The following is a 25,262-nucleotide window of genomic DNA, read 5'->3' as shown; positions in this document are numbered from 1 at the left end:
CCCGGCCCACGTCCTCCCCCGGGCCTGGAATGCCCCCAATCCCTCTGCCCCTCCGCCAAGCTCGCTCTCTTCCTCCCTTCAAGGCCCTGCTGAGAGCTCACCTCCCCCAGGAGGCCTTCCCAGACTGAGCCCCTTCCCTCCTCTCCCCCTCGTCCCCCTCTCCATCCCCCCATCTTACCTCCTTCCCTTCCCCACAGCACCTGTATAGATGTATATATGTTTGTACATATTTATTAATCTATTTATTTATTTTACTTGTACCTATCTATTCTATTTTATTTTGTTAGTATGTTTGGTTTTGTTCTCTGTCTCCCCCTTTTAGACTGTGAGCCCACTGTTAGGTAGGGACTGTCTCTAGATGTTGCCAATTTGTATTTCCCAAGCGCTTAGTACAGTGCTCTGCACATAGTAAGCGCTCAATAGAAACGATTGATGATGATGAATCCCTGCTCAGAACTTAGAGTGAGCAGCGTGGCTCAGTGGAAAGAGCCCGGGCTTGGAGTCAGAGGTCATGGGTTCAAATCCCGACTCCGAGCCCACTGTCGGGTAGGGACCGTCTCTATATGTTGCCAACTTGTGCTTCCCAAGCGCTTAGTACAGGGCTCTGCACACAGTAAGCAGAAGCAGTGTGGCTCTGTGGAAAGAGCCCGGACTTTGGAGTCTCAGAGGTCATGGGTTCAAATCCTGGCTCTGCCAAGTGGCAGCTGGGTGACTTTGGGCAAGTCACTTCACTTCTCTGGGCCTCAGTTCCCTCATCTGGAAAATGGGGATGAAGACTGGGAGCCCCCTGTGGGACACCCTGATCACCTTGTAACCTCCCCAGCGCTTAGAACAGTGCTTTGCACATACTAAGTGCTTAATAAATGCCATTATTATTATTATTATTAATAAATACGATTGAATGAATGAATGAATGAACAGTAAGCGCTCCATAAATATGACTGAATGAATGAACTGTACTGAGTGTTATATGAGAACCATATCATAGACACATCCCCTGTTCACGACTCCATTCATTCAGTCGTATTTATGGAGCGCTTACTGTGTGCAAAGCATTGTACTAAGCACTTTAAGAACAGTGCTTGGCACATAGTTAGCGCTTAACAAATACCATAATTATTACTTACAGTCTAGAAGGGGAGACAGACATTAGTAGGAATAAATAAATGACAGACTGTCTCCCCACAGCACTTGTATATATATTTGTACAGATTAATTACTCTATTTTACTTGTACATATTTACTATTGTATTTATTTTGTTAATGGCGTGCTTTAATTCTATTTGCTCTGACGATTTTGACACCTGTCTGCATGTTTTGTTTTATTGTCTGTCTCCCCCTTCTAGACTGGGAGCCCGTTGTTGGGTACTACTACTACTACTACTACTAATAATAATAATGGCATTTATTAAGCACTTACTATGTACAAAGCAAAGCACTGAGGCCCAGAGAAGTGAAGTGACTTGCCCAAGGTCACAGAGCTGACAATAATAATAATAAGAAGAAGAATAATGGTATTTGTTAAGTACTTACTATGTGCAAAGCACTGTTCTAAACACTGGGGAGGTTACAAGGTGATCAGGTTGTCCCATGGGGGGCTCCCAGTCTTCATCCCCATTTTTCAGATGAGGTAACTGAGGCACAGAGAAGTTAAGTGACTTGCCCAAAGTCACACAGCTGACAACTGGTAGAGCCGGGATTTGAACCCATGACCTCTGACTCCAAAGCCTGTGCTCTTTCCACTGAGCCATGCTGCTGGACCATCTCTGTTGCCGACGTACTTCCCGAGCGCTTAGTCCAGTGCTCTGCACACAGTAAGCGCTCAATAAAGACGACTGAATGAACAACTACATAAGTGCTGTGGGGCTGGATAAAGGGAGCAAGTCAGGGTGACGCAGAAGGGAGTAGGAGAAGAGGAAAGGAGGGGCTTAGTCGGGGAAGGCTTCTTGGAGGAGGCGTGCCCTCGATAAGGCTTTGAAGGGGGGAGAGGAAGAAGGGGGCAGATGATGGGAGGGCTGACGGGAGGGCCTGACAAGAGGCTTCACAAGGGGCCTAATAAGAGGGCTTGACAAGAGGGCTGACGGGAGGGCCAGACAAGAGAACCTGACAAGAGGGCTGACAAGAGGCTTGACATGGGGCCTGATAAGAGGGCTGACAAGAGGGCTGACGAGAGGGCCTGACAAGAGGGCTGACAAGAGGCTTCACAAGGGGCCTGATAAAGAGGGCTTGACACGAGGGCTGACGGGAGGGCCTGACAAGAGAACCTGACCAGAGGCTTCACAAGGGGCCTGATAAGAGGGCTTGACAAGAGGGCTGATGGGAGGGCCAAACAAGAGAACCTGAAAAGAGGGCTGACAAGAGGCTTCACAAGGGGCCTGATAAGAGGGCTTGACAAGAGGGCTGAAGGGAGGGCCTGACAAGAGAACCTGACAAAAGGGCTGACAAGAGGCTTCACAAGGGGCCTGATAAGACGGCTGACAACAGGGCTGACGGGAGGGCCTGACAAGAGAACCTGACCAGAGGCTTCACAAGGGGCCTGATAAGGGGGCTTGACAAGACGGTTGATGGGAGGGCCAAACAAGAGAACCTGAAAAGAGGGCTGAGAAGAGGCTTCACAAGGGGTCTGATAAGAGGGCTTGACAAGAGGGCTGACGGGAGGGCCTGACAAGAGAACCTGACAAGAGGGCCTGACAAGAGAACCTGACGGAAGGGCCTGACAAGAGAACCTGACAGGAGGGCCTGACAAGAGAACCTGACAGGAGGGCCTGACAAGAGAACCTGACGGAAGGGCCTGACAAGAGAACCTGACAGGAGGGCTGACAAAAGGCTTCACAAGGGGCCTGATAAGATGGCTGACAAGAGGGCTGATAGGAGGGCCAAACAAGAGAACCTGACGGGAGGGCCTGACAAGAGTACCTGACAAGAGGGCTGACAAGAGGCTTCACAAGGGGCCTGATAAGATGGCTGACAAGAGGGCTGATGGGAGGGCCTGAAAAGAGAACCTCGCGGGAGGGTCTGACAAGAGAACCTGACAAGAGGGCGGACAAAAGCCTTCACAAGTGGCCTGATAAAATGGCTGACAAGAGGGCTGACGGGAGGGCCTGACAAGAGAACCTGACAAGAGGCTTCACAAGGGGCCTGATAAGATGGCTGACAAGAGGGCTGACGAGAGGGCCTGACAAGAGAACGTGACAAGAAGGCTGACAAGAGGCTTCACAAGGGGCCTGATAAGAGGGCTTGATAGGAGGGCCAAACATGAGAACCTGACAAGAGGGCTGACAAGAGGCTTGTCAAGGGGCCTGATAAGATGGCTGACAAGAGGGCTGATGGGAGGGCCTGACAAGAGAACCTGACAAGAGGGCTGACAAGAGGCTTCACAAGGGGCCTGATAAGACGGCTGATGAGAGGGCCTGACAAGAGAACCTGACAAGAGGCTTGACAAGGGGCCTGATAGGAGGGCTTTTTAGACTGTGAGCCCACTGTTGGGTAGGGACTGTCTCTATATGTTACCAATTTGTACTTCCCAAGCTCTTAGTACAGTGCTCTGCACACAGTAAGTGCTCAATAAATACGATTGATGATGATAAGACGGCTGACAAGAGGGCTGACGGGAGGGCCTGACAAGAGAACCTGACAAGAGGGCTGACAAAAGGCTTCACAAGGGGCCTGATAAGAGGGCTTGACACGAGGGCTGACGGGAGGGCCTGACAAGAGAACCTGACAAGAGGGCTGACAAGAGGGCTGACAAGAGGCTTCACAAGGGGCCTGATAAGATGTCTGACAAGAGGGCTGACGAGAGGGCCTGACAAGAGAACGTGACAAGAAGGCTGACAAGAGGCTTCACAAGGGGCCTGATAAGAGGGCTTGACAAGAGGGCTGACAGGAGGGCCAAACATGAGAACCTGGCAAGAGGGCTGACAAGAGGCTTCACAAGGGGCCTGATAAGATGGCTGACAAGAGGGCTGACGGGAGGACCTGACAAGAGAACCTGACGGGAGGGCCTGACAAGAGAACCTGACAAGAGGGCTGACAAAAGGCTTCACAAGGGGCCTGATAAGATGGCTGACAAGAGGGCTGACGGGAGGGCCTGACAAGAGAACCTGACAAGAGGGCCTGACAAGAGAACCTGACAAGAGGGCCTGACAAGAGAACCTGATGGGAGGGCCTGACAAGAGAACCCGACAGGAGGGTCTGACAAGAGAACCTGACAAGAGGGCTGACAAAAGGCTTCACAAGGGGCCCGATAAAATGGCTGACAAGAGGGCTGACGGGAGGGCCTGACAAGAGAACGTGACAAGAAGGCTGACAAGAGGCTTCACAAGTGGCCTGATAAGAGGGCTTGACAAGAGGGCTGACGGGAGGGCCTGACAAGAGAACCTGACAAGAGGGCTGACAAGAGGCTTGAAAAGGGGCCTGATAAGACGGCTGACAAGAGGGCTGATGGGGGGGCCTGACAAGAGGGCTGACAAGAGGCTTCACAAGGGGCCTGATAAGAGGGCTTGACAAGAGGACTGAGGGGAGGGCCAAACAAGAGAACCTGACAAGAGGGCTGACAAGAGGGCTGACAAGAGGCTTCACAAGGGGCCTGATACGATGGCTGACAAGAGGGCTGATGGGGGGCCTGACAAGAGAACCTGACAAGAGGGCTGACAAGAGGCTTGACAAGGGGCCTGATAAGACGGCTTGACAAGAGGGCTGACAAGCTGGCCTGACAAGAGAACGTGACAAGAGGGCTGACAAGAGGCTTCACAAGGGGCCTGATAAGAGGGCCTGACAAGAGAACCTGACGGGAGGGCCTGACAAGAGAACCTGACAAGAGGGCTGACAAGAGGCTTCACAAGGGGCCTGATAAGACGGCTGAGGAGAGGGCTGATGGGGGGGCCTGACAAGAGAACCTGACAAGAGGGCTGACAAAAGGCTTCACAAGGGGCCTGATAAGATGGCTGACAAGAGGGCTGATGGGGGGCCTGACAAGAGAACCTAACGGGAGGGCCTGACAAGAGAACCTGACAAGAGGGCTGACAAAAGGCTTCACAAGGGGCCTGATAAGATGGCTGAGAAGAGGGCTGACAGGAGGGCCTGACAAGAGAAACTGACGGGAGGGCCTGACAAGAGAACCTGACAAGAGGGCTGACAAAAGGCTTCACAAGGGGCCTGATAAGATGGCTGACAAGAGGGCTGACGGGCGGGCCTGACAAGAGAACCTGATGGGACGGCCTGATAAGATGGCTGACAAGAGGGCTGATGGGAGGGCCTGACAAGAGAACCTGATGGGACGGCCTGACAAGAGAACCTGACAAGAGGGCTGACAAAAGGCTTCACAAGGGGCCTTAGAAGATGGCTGACAAGAGGGCTGACGGGAGGGCCTGACAAGAGAACGTGACAAGAGGGCTGACAAGAGGCTTCACAAGGGGCCTGATAAGAGGGCCTGACAAGAGAACCTGACAAGAGGGCTGACAAAAGGCTTCACAAGGGGCCTGATAAGAGGGCTTGACACGAGGGCTGATGGAAGGGCCTGACAAGAGAACCTGACAAGAGAGCTGACAAGAGGGCTGACAAGAGGCTTCACAAGGGGCCTGATAAGACGGCTGACAATAGGGCTGACGGGAGGGCCAAACAAGAGAACCTGACAAGAGGGCTGACAAGAAGGTTCACAAGGGGCCTGATAAGAGGGCTGACAAGAGGGCTGACAGGGGGGCCTGACAAGAGAACCTGACAAGAGGGCTGACAAGAGGCTTCACAGGGGGCCTGATAGGAGGGCTTGACAAGAGGGCTGACAAGAGGCTTCACAAGGGGCCTGACCAGAGGGCTGACAAGATGGCTGACCAGCACCAAGGGGAGCAGCAGGAGATGCCACCCGGCCCACAGAGGGGAGCGGGGGCATCTCAAAAAGGGATGGGCCCAAAACCTGCCTCCCTCAGCTCAGAGAGGCCCTGCCCAAGTGTCTTCACACCAGCCTGACCCCAATGGGAACAGGTGCTTGCCCCATTGGGGTGGGAGCCAGAGCAATTTGTCCTGCCCAGCGATGGCGTGTATCACCCCCCCGCCCCCCGCGTTATCCCCCTCCAGACTGCAGAGAATGCGTCTGCTAATTCCGTGGGACAGAAGCAGCGTGGCTTAGTGGAAATAATAATAATAATAATAATAATAATAATAATAATAATAATGATGGCATTTATTAAGCACTTACTATGTGCAAAGCACTGTTCTAAGCACTGGGGAGGTTACAAGGTAATCAGGTTGTCCCACATGGGGCTCCCAGTCTTCATCCCCCTTTTACAGATGAGGGAACTGAGGCCCAGAGAAGTGAAGTGAGTTGCCCAAAGTCACCCAGCTGACAAGTGGCGGAGCCGGGATTTGAACCCACGACCTCTGACTCCAAAGCCCGGGCTCTTTCCACTTAGGAGTCTGAGGTTGTGGGTTCTAATTTCTCCGCTGCCACTTGTCAGCTGGGTGACTCTGGGCAAGTCACTTCAATCAATCAATCAATCAATCGTATTTATTGAGCGCTTACTATGTGCAGAGCACTGTACTAAGCGCTTGGGAAGCACAAATTGGCAACATAACTTCACTTCTCTGGGCCTTAGTGACCTCATCTGGAAAACGGGGATGAAGTCTGTGAGCCCCACGGGGGACAGCCCGATTACTCTGTATCTACCCCAGCACTTGGAACAGTGCTTGGAACATAGTAAGCGCTTAACGAAATCCATCATTATTATTACACTACTACTAATGATAATTAGTAATAATCGATTAGTAATAATCAAGAAGCAGCGTGGCTCAGTGGCAAAAGCCCGGGCTTTGGAGTCAGAGGTCATGGGTTCGAATCCCGCTCCGCCACATGGCTGTTGTGTGACCTTGGGCAAGTCACTTAACTTCTCAGAGCCTCAGTTCCCTCATCCGTAAAATGAGGGTGAAGACTGTGAGCCCCACGTGGGACAATCTGATCACCTTGTATCCCCCCCAGCGCTTAGAACATGCTTTGCACATAGTAAGCGCTTAACAAATACCATCAAAAAATAATAATAATGGTATTTGTTAAGCATTTTCGATTTGTCAAGCACTGTATTAAGCGCTGGGGTGGTTACAAGATAATTGGGTTGGGCACAGTCCCTGTCCCACATGGGGCTCCCAGCCTTAATCCCCATTTTACAGATGAGGGAACTGAGGCCCAGAGAAGTGAAGTGACTTGCCCAAGGTCACCCGGCAGACAAGCGGCAGAGCCGGCACTAGAACGCGGGTCTATCCACTAGGCCGTGCTGCTTGTACTTTTCATTCATTCATTCATTCAATCGTATTTATTGAGCGCTTACTGTGTGCAGAGCACTGTACTAAGCGCCTGGGAAGTACAAGTTGGCGACATATACTTTCTCAAGCACAATGCTCTGCACACAGTAAGTGCTCAATAATAATAATAATGATGGCATTTATTAAGTGCTTACTATTCATTCATTCATTCATTCAATCGTATTTATTGAGCGCTTACTGTGTGCAGAGCACTGTACTAAGCGCTTGGGAAGTACAAGTTGGCAACATATAGAGACAGTCCCTACTCAACAGCGGGCTCACTGTCCAGGAATTAAGTGCTTACTATGTGCAAAGCACTGTGCTATGTGCCAAGCACTGTTCTAAGCGCTGGGGAGGTTACGAGGTGATCGGGTTGTCCCATGGGGTGCTCCCAGTCTTCATCCCCATTTTCCAGATGAGGGAACTGAGGCCCAGTGAAGTGAAGTGATGTTGCCAACTTGTGCTTCCCAAGCGCTTAGTATAGTGCTCTGCACACAGTAAGTGCTCAATAAATACGATTGATTGATTGATTGATTAAGTGCTTACGGGGTGCAGAGCACAAAGTAAACACTCAATAAATGCCATCGTTATTATTATTACTAAGCGCTTGGGAGAGGACATTAATAATAATAATGGCATTTATTCAGCGCTTACTACGTGCAAAGCACTGTTCTAAGTGCTGGGGAGGTTACTAGGTGAGCAGGTTGTCCCACTGGGGGCTCCCAGTCTTCATCCCCATTTTCCAGATGAGGGAACCGAGGCCCAGAGAAGTGAAGTGACTTGCCCAAAGTCACCCGGCTGACAATTGGTGGAGGCGGGATTTGAACCCACGACCTCTGACTCCAAAGCCCGGGCTCTTTCCACTGAGCCACGCTGCTTCTCGTGGACACCACCGATGGATGGATGGATGAAGGAGGGGAGCCCGCCCGGCCTCGCACCCCCGTCCGGAGCGTCTCCTACCTGTGAGGTCACTGAACTTGGTGACTCCATATTGGGCTGATCCCAGGTCCAGCTCCTGGATCCTTCGGGCCCGTTCCAGGTTGCGGGCGAAGATGCCTAGGCGTCGCTGACTCTCTGTGGACCACGGGAGGGGAGAACAGGCGCGGCCGGGATGGGGGGAAGGGTGTTGTTTAATCAATCAATCAATCAATCAATCGTATTTATTGAGCGCTCACTGTGTGCAGAGCACTGGACTAAGCGCTTGGGATGTACAAGCTGGCAACATATAGAGATGGTCCCTACCCAGTAGTGGGCTCACAGTCTATAAGGGGGAGACAGAGAACAAAACCAAACGTACTAACAAAATAAAATAAATAGAATAGATGGGTACAAGTAAAATAAATAGAGTAATAAATATGTACAAACATATATGGTTTGTTACTCTTTTATTTTTATTTTTATATTATATTATTTATATTATATTTATATTTATTACTCTATTTATCTATTTATTTATTTTACTTGTACATTTCTATCCTATTTATTTTATTTTGTTGGTATGTTTGGTTCTGTTCTCTGTCTCCCCCTTTTAGACTGTGAGCCCACTGTTGGGTAGGGACTGTCTCTATGTGTTGCCAATTTGTACTTCCCAAGCGCTTAGTACAGTGCTCTGCACATAGTAAGCGCTCAATAAGTACGATTGATTGACTGATTGATATATACCTATATACAGGTGCTGTGGGGAAGGGAAGGAGGTAAGATGGGGGGGGATCGAGAGGGGGTCGTGGGGGAGAGGAAGGAAGGGGCTCAGTTTGGGAAGGCCTCAAATTAAACTGGGTTTATTAATAATAATAATAATAATAATAATAATGGTATTTGTTAAGCGCTTACTATGTGCAAAGCACCGTTCTAAGCGCTGGGGAGGTTACAAGGTGATCAGGTTGTCCCACGGGGGGCCCACAGTTTTAATCCCCATTTTACAGATGAGGGAACTAAGGCCTGGAGAAGTGAAGCGACTTGCCCAAAGTCACCCAGCTGACAAGTGGCAGAGCCGGGATTTGAACCCATGACCTCTGACTCCAAAGCCCGGGCTCTTTCCACTGAGCCACACTGCTTCTCTTGATGGTGGGCTGGGTGGGGAGGAAGGCCAGGTGCCAGGCTGGGACCTTGGCAACCTCCCTGGGTTGTTTTGGGGTGAAGAGGGGTGGGTAGAGGCGAGGAGGACAACAGGGCGAGCGGCTCTGAGACCGGATAATAATAATAATAATGGTATTTGTTAAGCACTGACTTTGCGCCGGACACCATGCTACGCACTGGGGTGGGTACCGGAGTCAGAATGCACGGCCTAGTGGAAAGAGCCCGGGCTTTGGAGTCAGAGGTCGTGGGTTCAAATCCGGGCTCCACCGCTTGTCAGCTGGGTGGCTTTGGGCAAGTCACGTCACTTCTCCGGGGCCCCAGTTCTCTCATCTGTAAAATGGGGATTAAGATTGTGAGCCCCCCGTGGGACAACTTGATGACCTTGTAAGCTCCTCTCAGCGCTTAGAACAGTGCTTGACACATAGTAATAATAATAATAATAATAATGATGGCATTTATTAAGTGCTTACTATATGCAAAGCATTGTTCTAAGCGCTGGGGAGGTTACAAGGTGATCAGGTTGTCCCACATGGGACTCACAGTCTCAATCCCCATTTTACAGATGAGGTAACTGAGGCCCAGAGAAGTGAAGTGACTTGCCCAAAGTCACACAGCTGACGATTGGCGGAGCCGGGGTTTGAACCCATGACCTCTGACTCCAAAGCCCGTGTTCTTCTCCACTGAGCCACGCTACTTCTCCGCAAGTGCTTAACAAATACCATTATTATTATTATTACAAACAAATTGGGTTGGACCCAGCCCCTGACCCACGTGGGGCTCTCGGTCTCAATCCCCCACTTCTAGCCTGTGAGCCCATTGTTGGGTAGGGACCGTCTCTATATGTTGCCAACTTGGACTTCCCAAGCGCTTAGTAAGCGCTCAATTAAAGACAACTGAATGAATGAATGAATGAATGAATGAAATCCCCATTTTCCAGATAATAATAATAATAATAATAATAATGGCATTTATTAAGTGCTTACTATGTACAAAGCACTGTTCTAAGCGCTGGGGAAGTTACAAGGTGATGAGGTTGTCCCACGGGGGGGCTCACAGTCTTAATCCCCATTTTCCCGATGAGGGAACTGAGACCCAGAGAAGTGAAGGCCCTACTGCGAGCTCACCTCCTCCAGGAGGCCTTCCCAGACTGAGCCCCTTCCTTCCTCTCCCCCTCCTTCCCCTCTCCATTCCCCCCGCCTTACCTCCTTCCCTTCCCCACAGCACCTGTATATATGTATATATGTTTGTGCATATTTATTACTCTAGTTATTTATTTTACTTGTACATATCTATTCTATTTTATTTTGTTAGTATGTTTGGTTTTGTCTCCCCCTTTTAGACTGTGAGCCCACTGATGGGTAGGGACTGTCTCTATATGTTGCCAATTTGTACTTACCAAGCGCTTAGTCCAGTGCTCTGCACACAGTAAGTGCTCAATAAATACGATTGATGATTGACGATTGATTCATTTATTCATTCATTCAATTGTATTTATTGAGTGCTTACTGTGTGCGGAGCACTGTACTAAGCGCTTGGGAAGTCTAAGTTGGAAACATATAGAGACGGTCCCTACCCAACAACGAGCTCACGGTCTAGAGGGGGAGACAGACAGTAATACAAATAGATAAGGTGATCAGGTTGTTCCCACGTGGGGCTCACAGTCTTAAACCCCATTTTACAGATGAGGTAAGTGAGGCCCAGAGAAATGAAGTGACTCGCCCAAAGTCACCCAGCTGACAATTGGCAGAGCCGGGATTTGAACCCATGACCTCTGACTCCAAAGCCCGGGCTCTTTCCCCTGAGCCACGCCGTTCACCCTCTTACTTTGACGGTGAGCTCCGTGTGGGACAGAGACAGTGTACAACCTGATGATCTTGTATCTACCCCAGCGCTTAGTACGGTGCTTGGCCCAGAGTAAACATTTAACAGACATCACAATTATTACTGTGGTATTATTACAGTCCTCTAGACTGTAAGCTCATTGTGGGCAGGTAATGGGTTTATTGTCAAATTTTTTAATAATTCTATGCATTAAGTGCTTACTCTATGCAAGGCACTGTACTAAGCACGGGGGTGGATCCAAGCAAATCAGGTTGGACACAGTCCCTGTCCCATGTGGGGCTTGCAGTCTCAATCCCCATTATGCAGATGAGGTAACTGAGGCCCAGGGAAGTGAAGTGACTTGCCTTAGGTCACCCAGCACAGACAAGTGGCAGAGCCGGGATTAGAACCCATGACCTCCTAACTCTCAGGCCCATGCTCCATCCCCTAATAATAATAATAATAATGGCATTTATTAAGCGCTTACTATGTGCAAAGCACTGTTCTAAGCGCTGGGGGTTACAAGGCGATCAGGTTGTCCCACAGGGGGTTCACAGTCTTAATACCCATTTTACAGATGAGGTCACTGAGGCCCAGAGAAGTTAAGTGACTTGCCCAAAGTCACCCAGCTGACAATTGGCGGAGCCGGGATTCGAACCCACGACCTCTGACTCCAAAGCCCGGGCTCTAGCCCCAGTGCCATGCTGTTTCTCACGCAACGGAGGGGACAGGGGGTGGGCACGGCGCCCGTGGGTCGGGCGCCCACCTTGCCACGGCGGGAGGCGTCTTTTAGACTGTGAGCCCACTGTTGGGTAGGGACTGTCTCTAGATGTTGCCAATTTGTACTTCCCAAGCGCTTAGTACAGTGCTCTGCGCATAGTAAGCGCTCAATAAATACGATTGATGATGATGATGAGTCCTCTCCCGGTTGGGGCAGATCGCTCCAGCCCGGGAGGTGGAAACCCAAGAGCAGACACGCCGGTCTGACTGGCTCGACGTGGGGAGTGACTTCGAGGCCCTAATTGTTGGCAATTCCATAACCAGACCAGAATTTGCAGTTTCCTTTCTTGGAGGACCAGGAAAACATGACTGGTCTGACAGGGTATGGGGATAATAATAGTACAGAGCAATACAGTGCGCTTAGTACACTGCAAGCGCTTAGTACAGTGCTCTGCACACCGTAAGCGCTCAATAAATACGATTGATGTTGATGATAATAATAATAATGACGGCCTTTATTAAGCGCTTACTACGTGCAAAGCGCTAGGGAGCTTTCAAGGTGATCAGGTTGTCCCACGGGGCGCTCACAGTCTCCATCCCCATTTGACAGATGAGGTCACTGAGGCCCGGAGGAGTGAAGCGACTTGCCCAAAGTCACACAGCTGAGCAGCGGGGCTCAGTGGAAAGAGCCCGGGCTTTGGAGTCAGAGGTCACGGGTTCGAATCCCGGCTCCACCACATGTCTGCTGTGTGACCTTGGGCTTCTCTGAGCCTCAGTTACCTCATCTGGAAAATGGGGATGAAAACTGCGAGCCCCCCGTGGGACAACTTGATCACCTTGTATTCCCCCCCAGCGCTTGGAACAGGGCTTTGCACATAGTAAGCGCTTAACAAACGCCATCATTATTATTCAAGCGCTTAGTACAGTGCTCAGCGCACAGTAAGTGCTCAATTAATACGATTGATGTTGATGATAATAATAATAATGACGGCCTTTATTAAGCGCTTACTACGTGCAAAGCGCTAGGGAGGTTTCAAGGCGATCAGGTTGTCCCACGGGGCGCTCACAGTCTCCATCCCCATTTGACAGATGAGGTCACTGAGGCCCGGAGGAGTGAAGCGACTTGCCCAAAGTCACACAGCTGAGCAGCGGGGCTCAGTGGAAAGAGCCCGGGCTTTGGAGTCAGAGGTCACGGGTTCGAATCCCGGCTCCACCACATGTCTGCTGTGTGACCTTGGGCTTCTCTGAGCCTCAGTTACCTCATCTGGAAAATGGGGACGAAAACTGCGAGCCCCCCGTGGGACAACTTGATCACCTTGTATCCCCCCCAGCGCTCGGAACAGGGCTTTGCACATAGTAAGCGCTTAACAAACGCCATCATTATTATTCAAGCGCTTAGTACAGTGCTCAGCGCACAGTAAGTGCTCAATTAATACGATTGATGTTGATGATAATAATAATAATGACGGCCTTTATTAAGCGCTTACTACGTGCAAAGCGCTAGGGAGCTTTCAAGGTGATCAGGTTGTCCCACGGGGCGCTCACAGTCTCCATCCCCATTTGACAGATGAGGTCACTGAGGCCCGGAGGAGTGAAGCGACTTGCCCAAAGTCACACAGCTGAGCAGCGGGGCTCAGTGGAAAGAGCCCGGGCTTTGGAGTCAGAGGTCACGGGTTCGAATCCCGGCTCCACCACATGTCTGCTGTGTGACCTTGGGCTTCTCTGAGCCTCAGTTACCTCATCTGGAAAATAGGGATTAAAACTGCGAGCCCCACGTGGGACAACTTGATCACCTTGTATTCCCCCCCAGCGCTTGGAACAGGGCTTTGCACATAGTAAGCGCTTAACAAACACCATCATTATTATTCAAGCGCTTAGTACAGTGCTCAGCGCACAGTAAGTGCTCAATTAATACGATTGATGTTGATGATAATAATAATAATGACGGCCTTTATTAAGCGCTTACTACGTGCAAAGCGCTAGGGAGCTTTCAAGGTGATCAGGTTGTCCCACGGGGCGCTCACAGTCTCCATCCCCATTTTCCAGATGAGGTCACTGAGGCCCGGAGGAGTGAAGTGACTTGCCCAAAGTCACACAGCTGAGCAGCGGGGCTCAGTGGAAAGAGCCCGGGCTTTGGAGTCAGAGGTCACGGGTTCGAATCCCGGCTCCACCACACGTCTGCTGTGTGACCTTGGGCTTCTCTGAGCCTCAGTTACCTCATCTGGAAAATGGGGATGAAAACTGCGAGCCCCCCGTGGGACAACTTGATCACCTTGTATCCCCCCCAGCGCTCGGAACAGGGCTTTGCACATAGTAAGCGCTTAACAAATGCCATCATTATTATTCAAGCGCTTAGTACAGTGCTCTGCGCACAGTAAGCGCTCAATAAATACGATTGATGATAATTGGCGGAGCCGGGGTTGGAACCCGTGACCTCTGACTCCAAAGCCTGGGGGGAGGATCTGGGGTCCCAATCCTCGGCCTTCCCTTTTAGACTGTGAGCCCACTGTTGGGTAGGGACTGTCTCTATATGTTGCCAACTTGGACTTCCCAAGCGCTTAGTCCAGTGCTCTGCACACAGTAAGCGCTCAATAAATACGATTGATGATAATTGGCGGAGCCGGGGTTGGAACCCGTGACCTCTGACTCCAAAGCCTGGGGGGAGGATCTGGGGTCCCAATCCTCGGCCTTCCCTTTTAGACTGTGAGCCCACTGTTGGGTAGGGACCGTCTCTACATTTCGCCAACTTGGACTTCCCAAGCGCTTAGTCCAGTGCTCTGCACACAGTCAGCGCTCAATAAATACGATTGATTGATTGATTGACTGATTGATCGATTCCCTGCCATTCTTCCACTTCCGGGCTCTCCCGGCTGGAGCTGGCCCGCCTCACCTGTAGCGTTGGCGTAGCTCCGATTGTAGGTGGTGAGGAATTCCTTGAAGAGGGAGATCACCTCCACCGAGTGACCCTGGAAGACGCAAGACAGGTGATGCTTCCAAACATCCTCTCACAGCCACCTCCGAGGAGCCCCGCTGCATTCATTCGTATTTATATATATATATATGATGGGATTTATTAAGCGCTTACTACGTGCAAAGCACTGTTCTAAGCGCTGGGGAGGTTACAAGGCGATCAGGTTGTCCCACGGGGGGCTCACAGTCTTCACCCCCATTTTCCAGCTGAGGGAACTGAGGCCCAGAGAAGTGAAGTGACTCGCCCCAAATCACCCGGCTGACAATGGGCAGAGCCGGGATTTGAACCCATGACCTCTGACTCCAAAGCCCGGGCTCTTTCCGCTGAGCCACGCTGCTTCTCAATGCCCAGGCCCGCATGCTGCAGCGGCAGAGTATGAGTTTTAAAGCGCTTTAGGGAGTATGGGCTTAATCAATTAATGGACTGTAAGCTCCCTGTGGGGAAAGATTGCATTTTTCAACTCTGCCGTGTTGTACTCCTCTGCCCCGCATCATCAATCAATCAATCAATCAATCATATTTATTGAGCGCTTACTATGTGCAGAGCACTGTACTAAGCGCTTGGGAAGTACAAATTGGCAACATATAGAGACAGTCCCTACCCAACAGTGGGCTCACAGTCTAAAAGGGGGAGACAGAGAACAAAACCAAACCGACTAACAAAATAAAATAAATAGAATAGATATGTACAAGTAAAATAACTAAATAAATAGAGTAATAAATATGTACAAACATATATACATATATACAGGTGCTGTGGGGAAGAGAAGGAGGTAAGGCGGGGGGGATGGAGAGGGGGGCGAGGGGGAGAGGAAGGAAGGAAATTGTATTTATTGAGCGCTTACTGTGTGCAGAGCATCTGCTAAAACCTCGATAAATACCACCGAGTGAGCGCTTTCTGTGTGCAGAGCACTGAACTAAGCGCTTGGGAAACTATTTTATTTTGTTAGTATGTTTGGCTTTGTCTCCCCCTTTTAGACTGTGAGCCCACTGTTGGGTAGGGACTGTCTCTATATGTTTCCAATTCGGACTTCCCAAGCGCTTAGTACAGTGCTCTGCACACAGTAAGCGCTCAGTAAATACGATGGATGATGATGATGCAGTACAACAGAGCTGTTGGACGGGATCCCCGCCCGTAAGTTTCCAGGCCGGAGGGAGAGGCGAACCCAAAGTAAATTAGGGATGTGGACAGCAGTGATTTAGGGCGGTGGTATTCATCATCATCATCATCATCATCATCATCATCAATCGTATTTATTGAGCGCTTACTATGTGCAGAGCACTGTACTAAGCGCTTGGGAAGTACAAATTGGCAACATCTAGAGACAGTCCCTACCCAACAGTGGGCTCACAGTCTGAGAGGGGGAGACAGAGAACAAAACCAAACATACTAACAAAATAAAATAAATAGGATAGATATGTACAAGTAAAATAAATAAATAAATAGAGTAATCATCATCATCATCATCAATCGTATTTATTGAGTGCTTACTATGTGCAGAGCACTGTACTAAGCGCTTGGGAAGTACAAATTGGCAACATCTAGAGACAGTCCCTACCCACCAGTGGGCTCACAGTTTAAAAGGGGGAGACAGAGAACAAAACCAAACATACTAACAAAATAAAATAAATAGGATAGATATGTACAAGTAAAATAAATAAATAAATAGAGTAATAAATATGTATGCAGAGCTCTGTATTAAGCACTTGGGAAAGTAAAAAAAAAATAAAAAAATAAAAAATAAAATGGCATTTGTTAAGCGCTTACTATGTGCAAAGCACTGTTATCATACAACATAATAGAGTCAAGGAGCTTATAATCTACAAGGTGAGACAGGCATTAAAATAAATTACGGAGGGTGGACTGGGCTGGGGGGGAAATAGAGTAGAAGGATATTTCCGTAAGTGTCTCTATGTGTTGCCAATTTGTACTTCCCAAGCGCTTAGTACAGTGCTCTGCGCATAGTAAGCGCTCAATAAATACAATTGATGATGATGATAAGTGATGTGGGGATCGGAGGGGGGGATAATAAAATTGCTTAATAATAATAATACTTGTTAAGCTCTTACTGGGTGCCAAGCACTGTTCTAAACACTGGGGCGGATACAAGTTAATCAGTTCGGACACAGTCCCGGTCCCACACGGGCCTCACATTCTTCATCCCCATTTTACAGGCAGGAACCGAGGCCCAGAGGAACGATGTGGCTTGCCGAAGGTCAAACAGCGGACATGCGGCACGTGGGACAACCTGATAAGCCCCAGCGTTCAGAACAGCGCTTCGCACATAGTAAGCGCTTAACAAATCAATCAATCAATCGTATTTATTGAGCGCTTACTGTGTGCAGAGCACTGTACTAAGTGCTTGGGAAGTACAAGTTGGTGACACATAGAGACGGTCCCTACCCAACAGTGGGCTCCCAGTCTAGAAGGGGGAATGCCATCATTATTATCACGGGCTTTGGAGTCAGAGGTCATGGGTTCGAATCCCGGCTCCGCCACGTGTCTGCTGTGTGACCTTGGGCAAGTCACTTCACTTCTCTGAGCCTCAGTTACCTCATCTGTAAATGGGGATTGACTGTGAGCCCCACGTGGGACAACCTGATCGTGTTAGACTGTGAGATCTTTTAGATCTTTTAGACTGTGAGCCCACTGTTGGGTAGGGACCGTCTCTATATGTTGCCAACTTGGACTTCCCAAGAGCTTAGTACAGTGCTCTGCACACAGTAAGCGCTCAATAAATACGATTGATTGATTGATTGATGTTATATCCCCCCAGCGCTTAGAACAGTGCTTTGCACATAGTAAGCGCTTAACAAATGCCATCATTATTCTTATCAACTTGTACTTCCCAAGCGCTCAGTCCAGTGCTCTGCACACAGTAAGCGCTCAATAAATACGATTGATTATTACCTATTAATGATGATGATAATAATAATAGCATTTGTTTAGCGCTTACGCGGTACCAGGCACTGTTCTAAGCGTTTGGAGGCTTATAAGCAAATGGGGTTGGAAACAGTCCAACATGGGGTTGGATAAATGTCAAACAGCGGACTTGTGGCGGAGGCAGGATTAGAACCCAGGTCCTTCTGACTCCGGGGCTCGGGCTGTAGCCACTAGGCCACCCTGCTTCTCTACTCCAGCGCTTAGAACAGTGCTTTGCACATACTAAGCATTTAATCAATCAATCAACCGTATTTATTGAGCGCTTACTGTGTGCAGAGCACTGTACTAAGCGCTTAACAAATCTTAACAGTCTTTTAGACTGTGAGCCCACTGTTGGGTGGGGACTGTCTCTATATGTTGCCAACTTGTACTTCCCAAGCGCTTAGTACAGTGCTCTGCAAACAGTAAGCGCTCAATAAATATGATTGATGAAATGCTATTATTATTATTATTATTATTATTATTACTCGGCCAAATGCATAGTCGACGCAGAGAGGAAGGCGGACAGGGGAGATGCGTCAGGGCTTAGTGAGGATATTAATAATAATAGTACTTATTAATAGTAATAATAATAATAATAGTAGTAATAATAATAGTACTACAGGGGACAGTTCCAAGTGCACAGGTGACGCAGAAGGAAGAAGGAGGAGGGAAACCGAGGACTCAGATGGGGAAGGCTTTAGAAATGTAAAATAGAAAGCTATTAAACGCAGAAGCAGCATGGAGTAGTGGGAAGCATCATCATCATCATCATCAATTGTATTTATTGAGCGCTTACTGTGTGCAGAGCACTGTACTAAGCGCTTGGGAAGTCCAAGTTGGCAACATCTAGAGACGGTCCCTACCCAACAGCGGGCTCACAGTCTAAAAGGGGGAGATTTGTACATGTTTATTCTATTTATTTTATTTTGTTAATAGGTTTTGTTTTGTTGCCTGTCTCCCCCTTCTAGACTGTGAGCCCGCTGTTGGGTAGGGACCGTCTCTAGATGTTGCCAACTTGGACTTCCCAAGCGCTTAGTACAGTGCTCTGCACAGAGTAAGCGCTCAATAAATACGATTGAATGAATGAATGAATGAATGAAGACACCACTTTCTCGCCCTGGCTAACCCGGGTCCTCACCTGCGTGGGGTCTTCCTGGGGCAGCGGTTGATGGTGGTCCAGATTCTTGGGCTCATCTGGGGTCTCTAGAAAGGACAAATTAGGTTTGATGACCTGCCTCCCAGCCCCATAATAATAATAATTGTGGTATTTCTTACTTCCCAAGCGCTTAGTACAGTGCTCTGCACCCAGTAAGCGCTCAATAAATACGATTGATTGATTTCTTTAGCACTTACTATGTGCCAGGCACTGTACTAAGCGCTGGGGGTGGATACACGGTAATTGGGCTGGACACCGTCCCGGTCCCACATTGGGTTCCCAGTCTTCACCCCCATTTTATTTTACTTGTACATATCTATTCTATTTATTTTATTTTGTTAGTATGTTTGGTTTTGTTCTCTGTCTCCCCCTTTTAGACTGTGAGCCCACTGTTGGGTAGGGACTGTCTCTATATGTTGCCAACTTGGACTTCCCAAGCGCTTAGTACAGTGCTCTGCACACAGTAAGCGCTCAATAAATACAATTGATGAGGATGATGATGACTTTACAGAGGAGGTAACCGAGGAAGGGAAGTGACTTGCTGAAGGCCACACGACAGACAATCAATCAATCAATCGTATTTATTGAGCACTTACTATGTGCAGAGCACTGTACTAAGCGCTCGGGAAGTCCAAGTTGGCAACATCTAGAGACAGCCCCTACCCAACAGCGGGCTCACAGTCTAAAAGGGGGAGACGGAGAACAAAACCAAACATACTAACAAGTGGCGGAGCTGGAATTAGAACCCATGACCTTCTAATTCCCAGGCCTGTGCTCTGTCCTTTTTATTTTTTTAATGATAGCATTTATTAAGCGCTTACTATGTGCAAAGCACTGCTCTAAGCGCTGGGGAGGTTACACGGTGATGAGGTTGTCCCACGGAGGGCTCACAGTCTTCATCCCCCTCATCCCCCTCTCCATCCCCCCATCTTACCTCCTTCCCTTCCCCACAGCGCCTGTATATATGTATATATGTTTGTACATATTTATTACTCCAATTATTTATTTATTTTACTTGTACATATCTATTCTATTTATTTTATTTTGTTAGTATGTTTGGTTTGGTTGTTTTTTTTTTTCTCTGTCTCCCCCTTTTAGACTGTGAGCCCAATGTTGGGTAGGGACTGTCTCTATATGTTGCCAGCTTGTACTTCCCAAGCGCTTAGTACAGTGCTCTGCACATAGTAAGCGCTCAATAAATATGATTGATTGATTGATTGATTGATTCATCCCCATTTTACAGGTGAGGGAACTGAGGCCCAGAGAAGTGAAGCGACTTGCCCAAAGTCACCCAGCTGACGAGTGGCGGAGCCGGGATTTGAACCCATGACCTCTGACTCCAAAGCCCGGGCTCTTTCCGCTGAGCCACGCTGCTTCTTTTTGCTGGGCTGCTTCCAACCCTCACCCTCTCGAAGAGCCCTGGGCCGGGAGTGGAGGACGAGGGGAGTCCCCCCCACTGCCAGGGACCCCTTGGGCTGTTCTCACCTGCTGGGCCGCAATCCGCTTTCAGAAACATTTGTTTGCCCATCTGGGTCTGGTCCAGGACTTCAGAGTGACAACCCTAAAAGAAGAGAGGGTCAGCGTCTGCGGCCGGGGCGTCAAAACGGCCCAAAATGGCCCAAAATGGCCCTGTGACTCAGGGAGTTGAGGCAGAAAAGTCAGTCAACTGTGATTATTATTATTATTATTAGTATAATCATCATCATCATCAATCGTATTTATTGAGCGCTTACTGTGTGCAGAGTGCATAATGATGATCGCTCAATCAATGAATACGATTGATGATGTTGATGAGTGCATAATGATGATGATGGGATTTGTTAAGCGCTTACTATGTGCCAAGCGCCGTTCTAAACGCCGGGGTAGATGCAAGGGGATCAGGTTGCCCCCCTTGGGGCTCACGGTCTCAACTCCCATTCTCCAGATGAGGTCACTGAGGCCCAGAGAAGTGAAGCGACTTGCCCCAGGTCACACGACTGACAAGTGGCGGGGCCGGGATTTGAACCCGCGGCCTCTGACTCCCGAGCCCGGGCATCAAAATGGCCCAAAATGGCCCCGTGACTCAGGGAGTTGAGGCAGAAAAGTCAGTCAACTGTGATTATTATTATTATTATTATAATCATCATCATCATCATCAATCGTATTTATTGAGCACTTACTGTGCGCAGAGTGCATAATGATGATGATGGTATTTATTAAGCGCTTACTATGTGCCAAGCGCCGTTCTAAACGCCGGGGTAGATACAAGGGGATCAGGTTGCCCCCCTTGGGGCTCACAGTCTCAACTCCCATTCTCCAGATGAGGTCACTGAGGCCCAGAGAAGTGAAGCGACTTGCCCCAGGTCACACGACTGACAAGTGGCGGGGCCGGGATTTGAACCCGCGGCCTCTGACTCCCGAGCCCGGGCATCAAAATGGCCCAAAATGGTCCCGTGACTCAGGGAGTTGAGGCAGAAAAGTCAGTCAACTGTGATTATTATTATTATTATTATAATCATCATCATCATCATCAATCGTATTTATTGAGCACTTACTGTGCGCAGAGTGCATAATGATGATGATGGTATTTATTAAGCGCTTACTATGTGCCAAGCGCCGTTCTAAACGCCGGGGTAGATACAAGGGGATCAGGTTGCCCCCCTTGGGGCTCACAGTCTCAACTCCCATTCTCCAGATGAGGTCACTGAGGCCCAGAGAAGTGAAGCGACTCGCCCCAGGTCACACGGCTGACAAGTGGCGGGGCCGGGATTTGAACCCGCGGCCTCTGACTCCCGAGCCCGGGCTCTTTCCACCGAGCCACGCTGCTCCTCTAAATACCATGGACATACGTTGCCGACTTGTACTTCCCAAGCGCTTAGTCCAGTGCTCTGCACATAGTAGGCGCTCAATAAGTACGATCGAATGAATGAATGAATGAATGAATGAATGAATCGACTGATTGATGACCAAAGTTTTTTGCTAGGTTACTTAGGGTTGGGACCCAAAATACTTCCGATAAATGGGACGCCCTGAGAGCCGGAACCATTTCTGGTGTCGGGGTGACACGGCGTATTCTAGTAGGGAGTGGGAAGTTCTCAGAAACTTGTACTTCCCAAGCGCTCAGTACAGTGCTCTGCATACAGTAAGCGCTCAATAAATACGATTGAATGAATGAATGAAAGAAAAGGGGAGCCGCTGAGCCACGCTGCTTCTCATTATTGAGTCCCGATCATGTGTAGAGCACTGTACTAAGCGCTTGGGAGAGAACCGTGTCACGGACACATTCCCTGCCCACAAGGAGCTGACAGTCTAGAGGGGGAGACGGATATTAATAGAAACGAATACATGATAGAGATGGACGTAAGTGACGTGGGGCTGGAAGGGGGGATGAATCAAGGCAGCGAGTCAGGAGCAGAAGGGAGTGGGAGAAGAGGAAAGGAGGGCGCAGTCAGGGAAGGCTGCTTGGAGGAGATAAGCAAAGGACTCCCCAGATAGTGAGATCCATCCCCAAGGATGGTCTCTCCCCCGGAGCCACTGGGCACCTGGCTGCTGCCTCTGCTCTCTGGCTTGAAGACGGATGGATGGATGTATGGGTGGGTGGATAGATGGATAGATGGGTGGATGGGTGGACGGACGGGTGGATGGGTGGATGGATGGACAGATGGATAGATGGATGGATGGGTGGGTGGACGGATGGATGGATGGATGGATAGATGGATGGATGGATGGATGCATGGATGGATAGATGGATGGATGGATGGATGCATGGATGGATGGATGGATAGATGGGTGGGTGGATGGACGGATGGATGGACGGATAGATAGATAGATGGATGGATGGATGGATAGATGGGTGGGTGGATGGACGGATGGATGGACGGATAGATAGATAGATGGATGGATGGATAGATAGATGGATAGATGGATGGATGGGGAGACGGAAGGATGGACCGAAAGATGACGGATGGAGGGATGGATGGATGGATGGAAGGGTGGACAGACAGATAGGTGGACGGATGGAGGGACGGATGGATGGAGGGATAGATGGATGGATGGATGGGTGGATGGATAGATGGATGGATGGAGGGATAGATGGATGGATGGATGGGTGGATGCATAGATGGATGGATGGAGGGATAGATGGATGGATGGATGGGTGGATGGATAGATGGATGGATGCATGGGGAGACGGAAGGACGGACCGAAAGATGACGGATGGAGGGATGGATGGATGGATGGATGGAAGGGTGGACAGACAGATGGGTGGACGGACGGAGGGACGGATGGATGGAGGGATAGATGGATGGAAGGATGGGTGGACGGAAGGACGGACCGAAAGATGGACGGACGGAAGGGTGGATGGAAGGGTGGACGGACAGGTGGGTGGACGGATGGATGGGTGAACGGATGGCTAGGCGGAGGGACGGAGAATGGCCGGCCGGTGGGACGGAGGGAGGGACGGAGGGACGGAGGGACGGAGGGAGGGACGGAGGGAGGTCCGGCGGTCACCTGGCGGCCCCGGGGTTGCACCGGGAGGGCGAGGCGGGCGGCGGCCCCGGGCACGGTCCCGGAGCAGGCCGGGGCCGGCAGCCACAGCAACAACAGCAGCAGCGGCAGCAGCAGCGGCAGGCAGAGCGGCGGAGCCGGCAGGGGGGACACGCCCGGGCCCGGGACCCGCTCCCGCTCCCGTCTCCGGCCCGATCCCCATCCCCATCCCCATCCCGATCCCCATCCCGGCCGCTCCATGACGTCGCTCCCACCGCCGCCGCCGCCGCCGCCGCCGTTCCCGGGGAGGACTGCAGAGGGGGCGGGACACCGGCAGGGGGCGGGACACCGGCAGGGGGCGGCACCGGGAGCCCGGAGGGGCGGGGACTCCGACAGGGGCGGGGCTTCCGATAGGGGACGTGACCTCCCGGTGGGCGTGGCTTTCCCGGAGGGGCGGTGCCCGCCAGAAGTGGGCGTGGCCTTCGCCGAGGGGAGTGACCCTCACCGATGGGCGTGGCCTCCACGATGGGGCGGGGCCTCCGGGGAGGGCGGGCCGGGGCTCCCACAAGGGGGCGCCGCCTCCCCCCGGGTGGGCGGGGCCTCCGGCATTCATTCATTCATTCATTCAATCGTATTTATTGAGCGCGGCATTCATTCATTCACCGGCATTCATTCATTCAACCGTATTTATAGAGCGCTTACTGTGTGCAGAGCACTGTGCTAAGCGCTTGGGAAGTCCAAGTTGGCATCATCTAGAGACGGTCCCTACCCAACAGCGGGCTCACAGTCTACAAGGGGGGGGGGGGGAGGGGGAGTTGTCAGCTATGTGACTTTGGGCAAGTACCTGTATATATGTATATAATACTAATAATAATGATGGCATTTATTAAGCGCTTACTATGTGCAAAGCACCTGTTCTAAGCGCTGGGGAGGTTACAAGGTGATCAGGTTGTCCCACAAGGGGCTCACGGTCTTCATCCCCCTTTTCCAGATGGGGTCACTGAGGCCCAGAGAACCATAATAATAATGATAACTTTTATTAAGCACTTGCTATGTGCAAAGCACTGTTCTAAGCGCTGGGGAGGTTACAAGGTGATCAGGTTGCACCATGTGGGGCTCACAGTCTTCATCCCCATTTTCCAGATGAGGTCACTGTGGCCCAGAGAATAATAATAATAATGATAACATTTATTAAGCGCTTGCTATGTGCAAAGCACTGTTCTAAGCGCTGGGGAGGTTACAAGGTGATCAGGTTGTCCCGCAAGGGGCTCACAGTCTTCATCCCCATTTTCCAGATGAGGTCACTGAGGCCCAGAGAAGTGAAGTGACTTGCCCAAAGTCACAGAGCTGACAGTTGGCGGAGCCAGGATTTTAACTCATGACTTCTGACTTCATAGCCCGGGCTCTTTCCACTGAGCCACGCTGCTTCTCATATATATATATAATGGCATATATATATATATGTACATATTTATTACTCTATTTATTTTACTTGTACATATCTATTCTATTTATTTTATTTTGTTAATATGTTTGGTTTTGTTCTCTGTCTCCCCCTTCTAGACTGTGAGCCCGCTGTTGGGTAGGGACTGTCTCTATATGTTGCCAAGTTGTACTTCCCAAGCGCTTAGTCCAGTGCTCTGCACATAGTAAGTGCTTAATAAATACAATTGATTGATTGATTCTCTGGGCCTCAGTTCCCTCATCTGTAAAATGGGGATCAAGACTGTGGGCCTCCCGTGGGACAACCTGATCACCTTGTGACCTCCCCAGCGCTTAGAACAGTGCTCCCCCTCCTCCCCCTCCTCCCCCTCCCCATCCCCCCCGCCTTACCTCCTTCCC

The 25,262-nt window shown here is 50.1% G+C and overlaps 1 protein-coding gene across 1 annotated transcript in view; it reads right to left on the bottom strand.

The window, feature by feature from the left end:
• CTSF (cathepsin F) overlaps positions 1–23,681 on the bottom strand; it is a 38,588-nt gene extending 14,907 nt beyond the window's left edge. The window contains exons 1-5 of the mRNA XM_038765360.1: positions 23,445–23,681; positions 20,442–20,517; positions 18,939–19,003; positions 14,795–14,870; positions 8,248–8,361 (exon numbers count right to left, since the gene is read on the bottom strand). Of these exons, the coding sequence (XP_038621288.1) occupies positions 8,248–8,361; positions 14,795–14,870; positions 18,939–19,003; positions 20,442–20,517; positions 23,445–23,681 (568 nt within the window). The remainder of the gene's footprint in view (positions 1–8,247; positions 8,362–14,794; positions 14,871–18,938; positions 19,004–20,441; positions 20,518–23,444) is intronic.
• Positions 23,682–25,262: the final 1,581 nt, after the last annotated feature.

Source organism: Tachyglossus aculeatus, chromosome 22 (genome assembly GCF_015852505.1).
Source record: "Tachyglossus aculeatus isolate mTacAcu1 chromosome 22, mTacAcu1.pri, whole genome shotgun sequence".
Taxonomy (NCBI): Eukaryota; Metazoa; Chordata; class Mammalia; order Monotremata; family Tachyglossidae; genus Tachyglossus; species Tachyglossus aculeatus.
The sequence above is the reverse complement of the archived record's forward strand: the minus strand, read 5'-3'. Positions and strand labels throughout refer to the sequence as shown.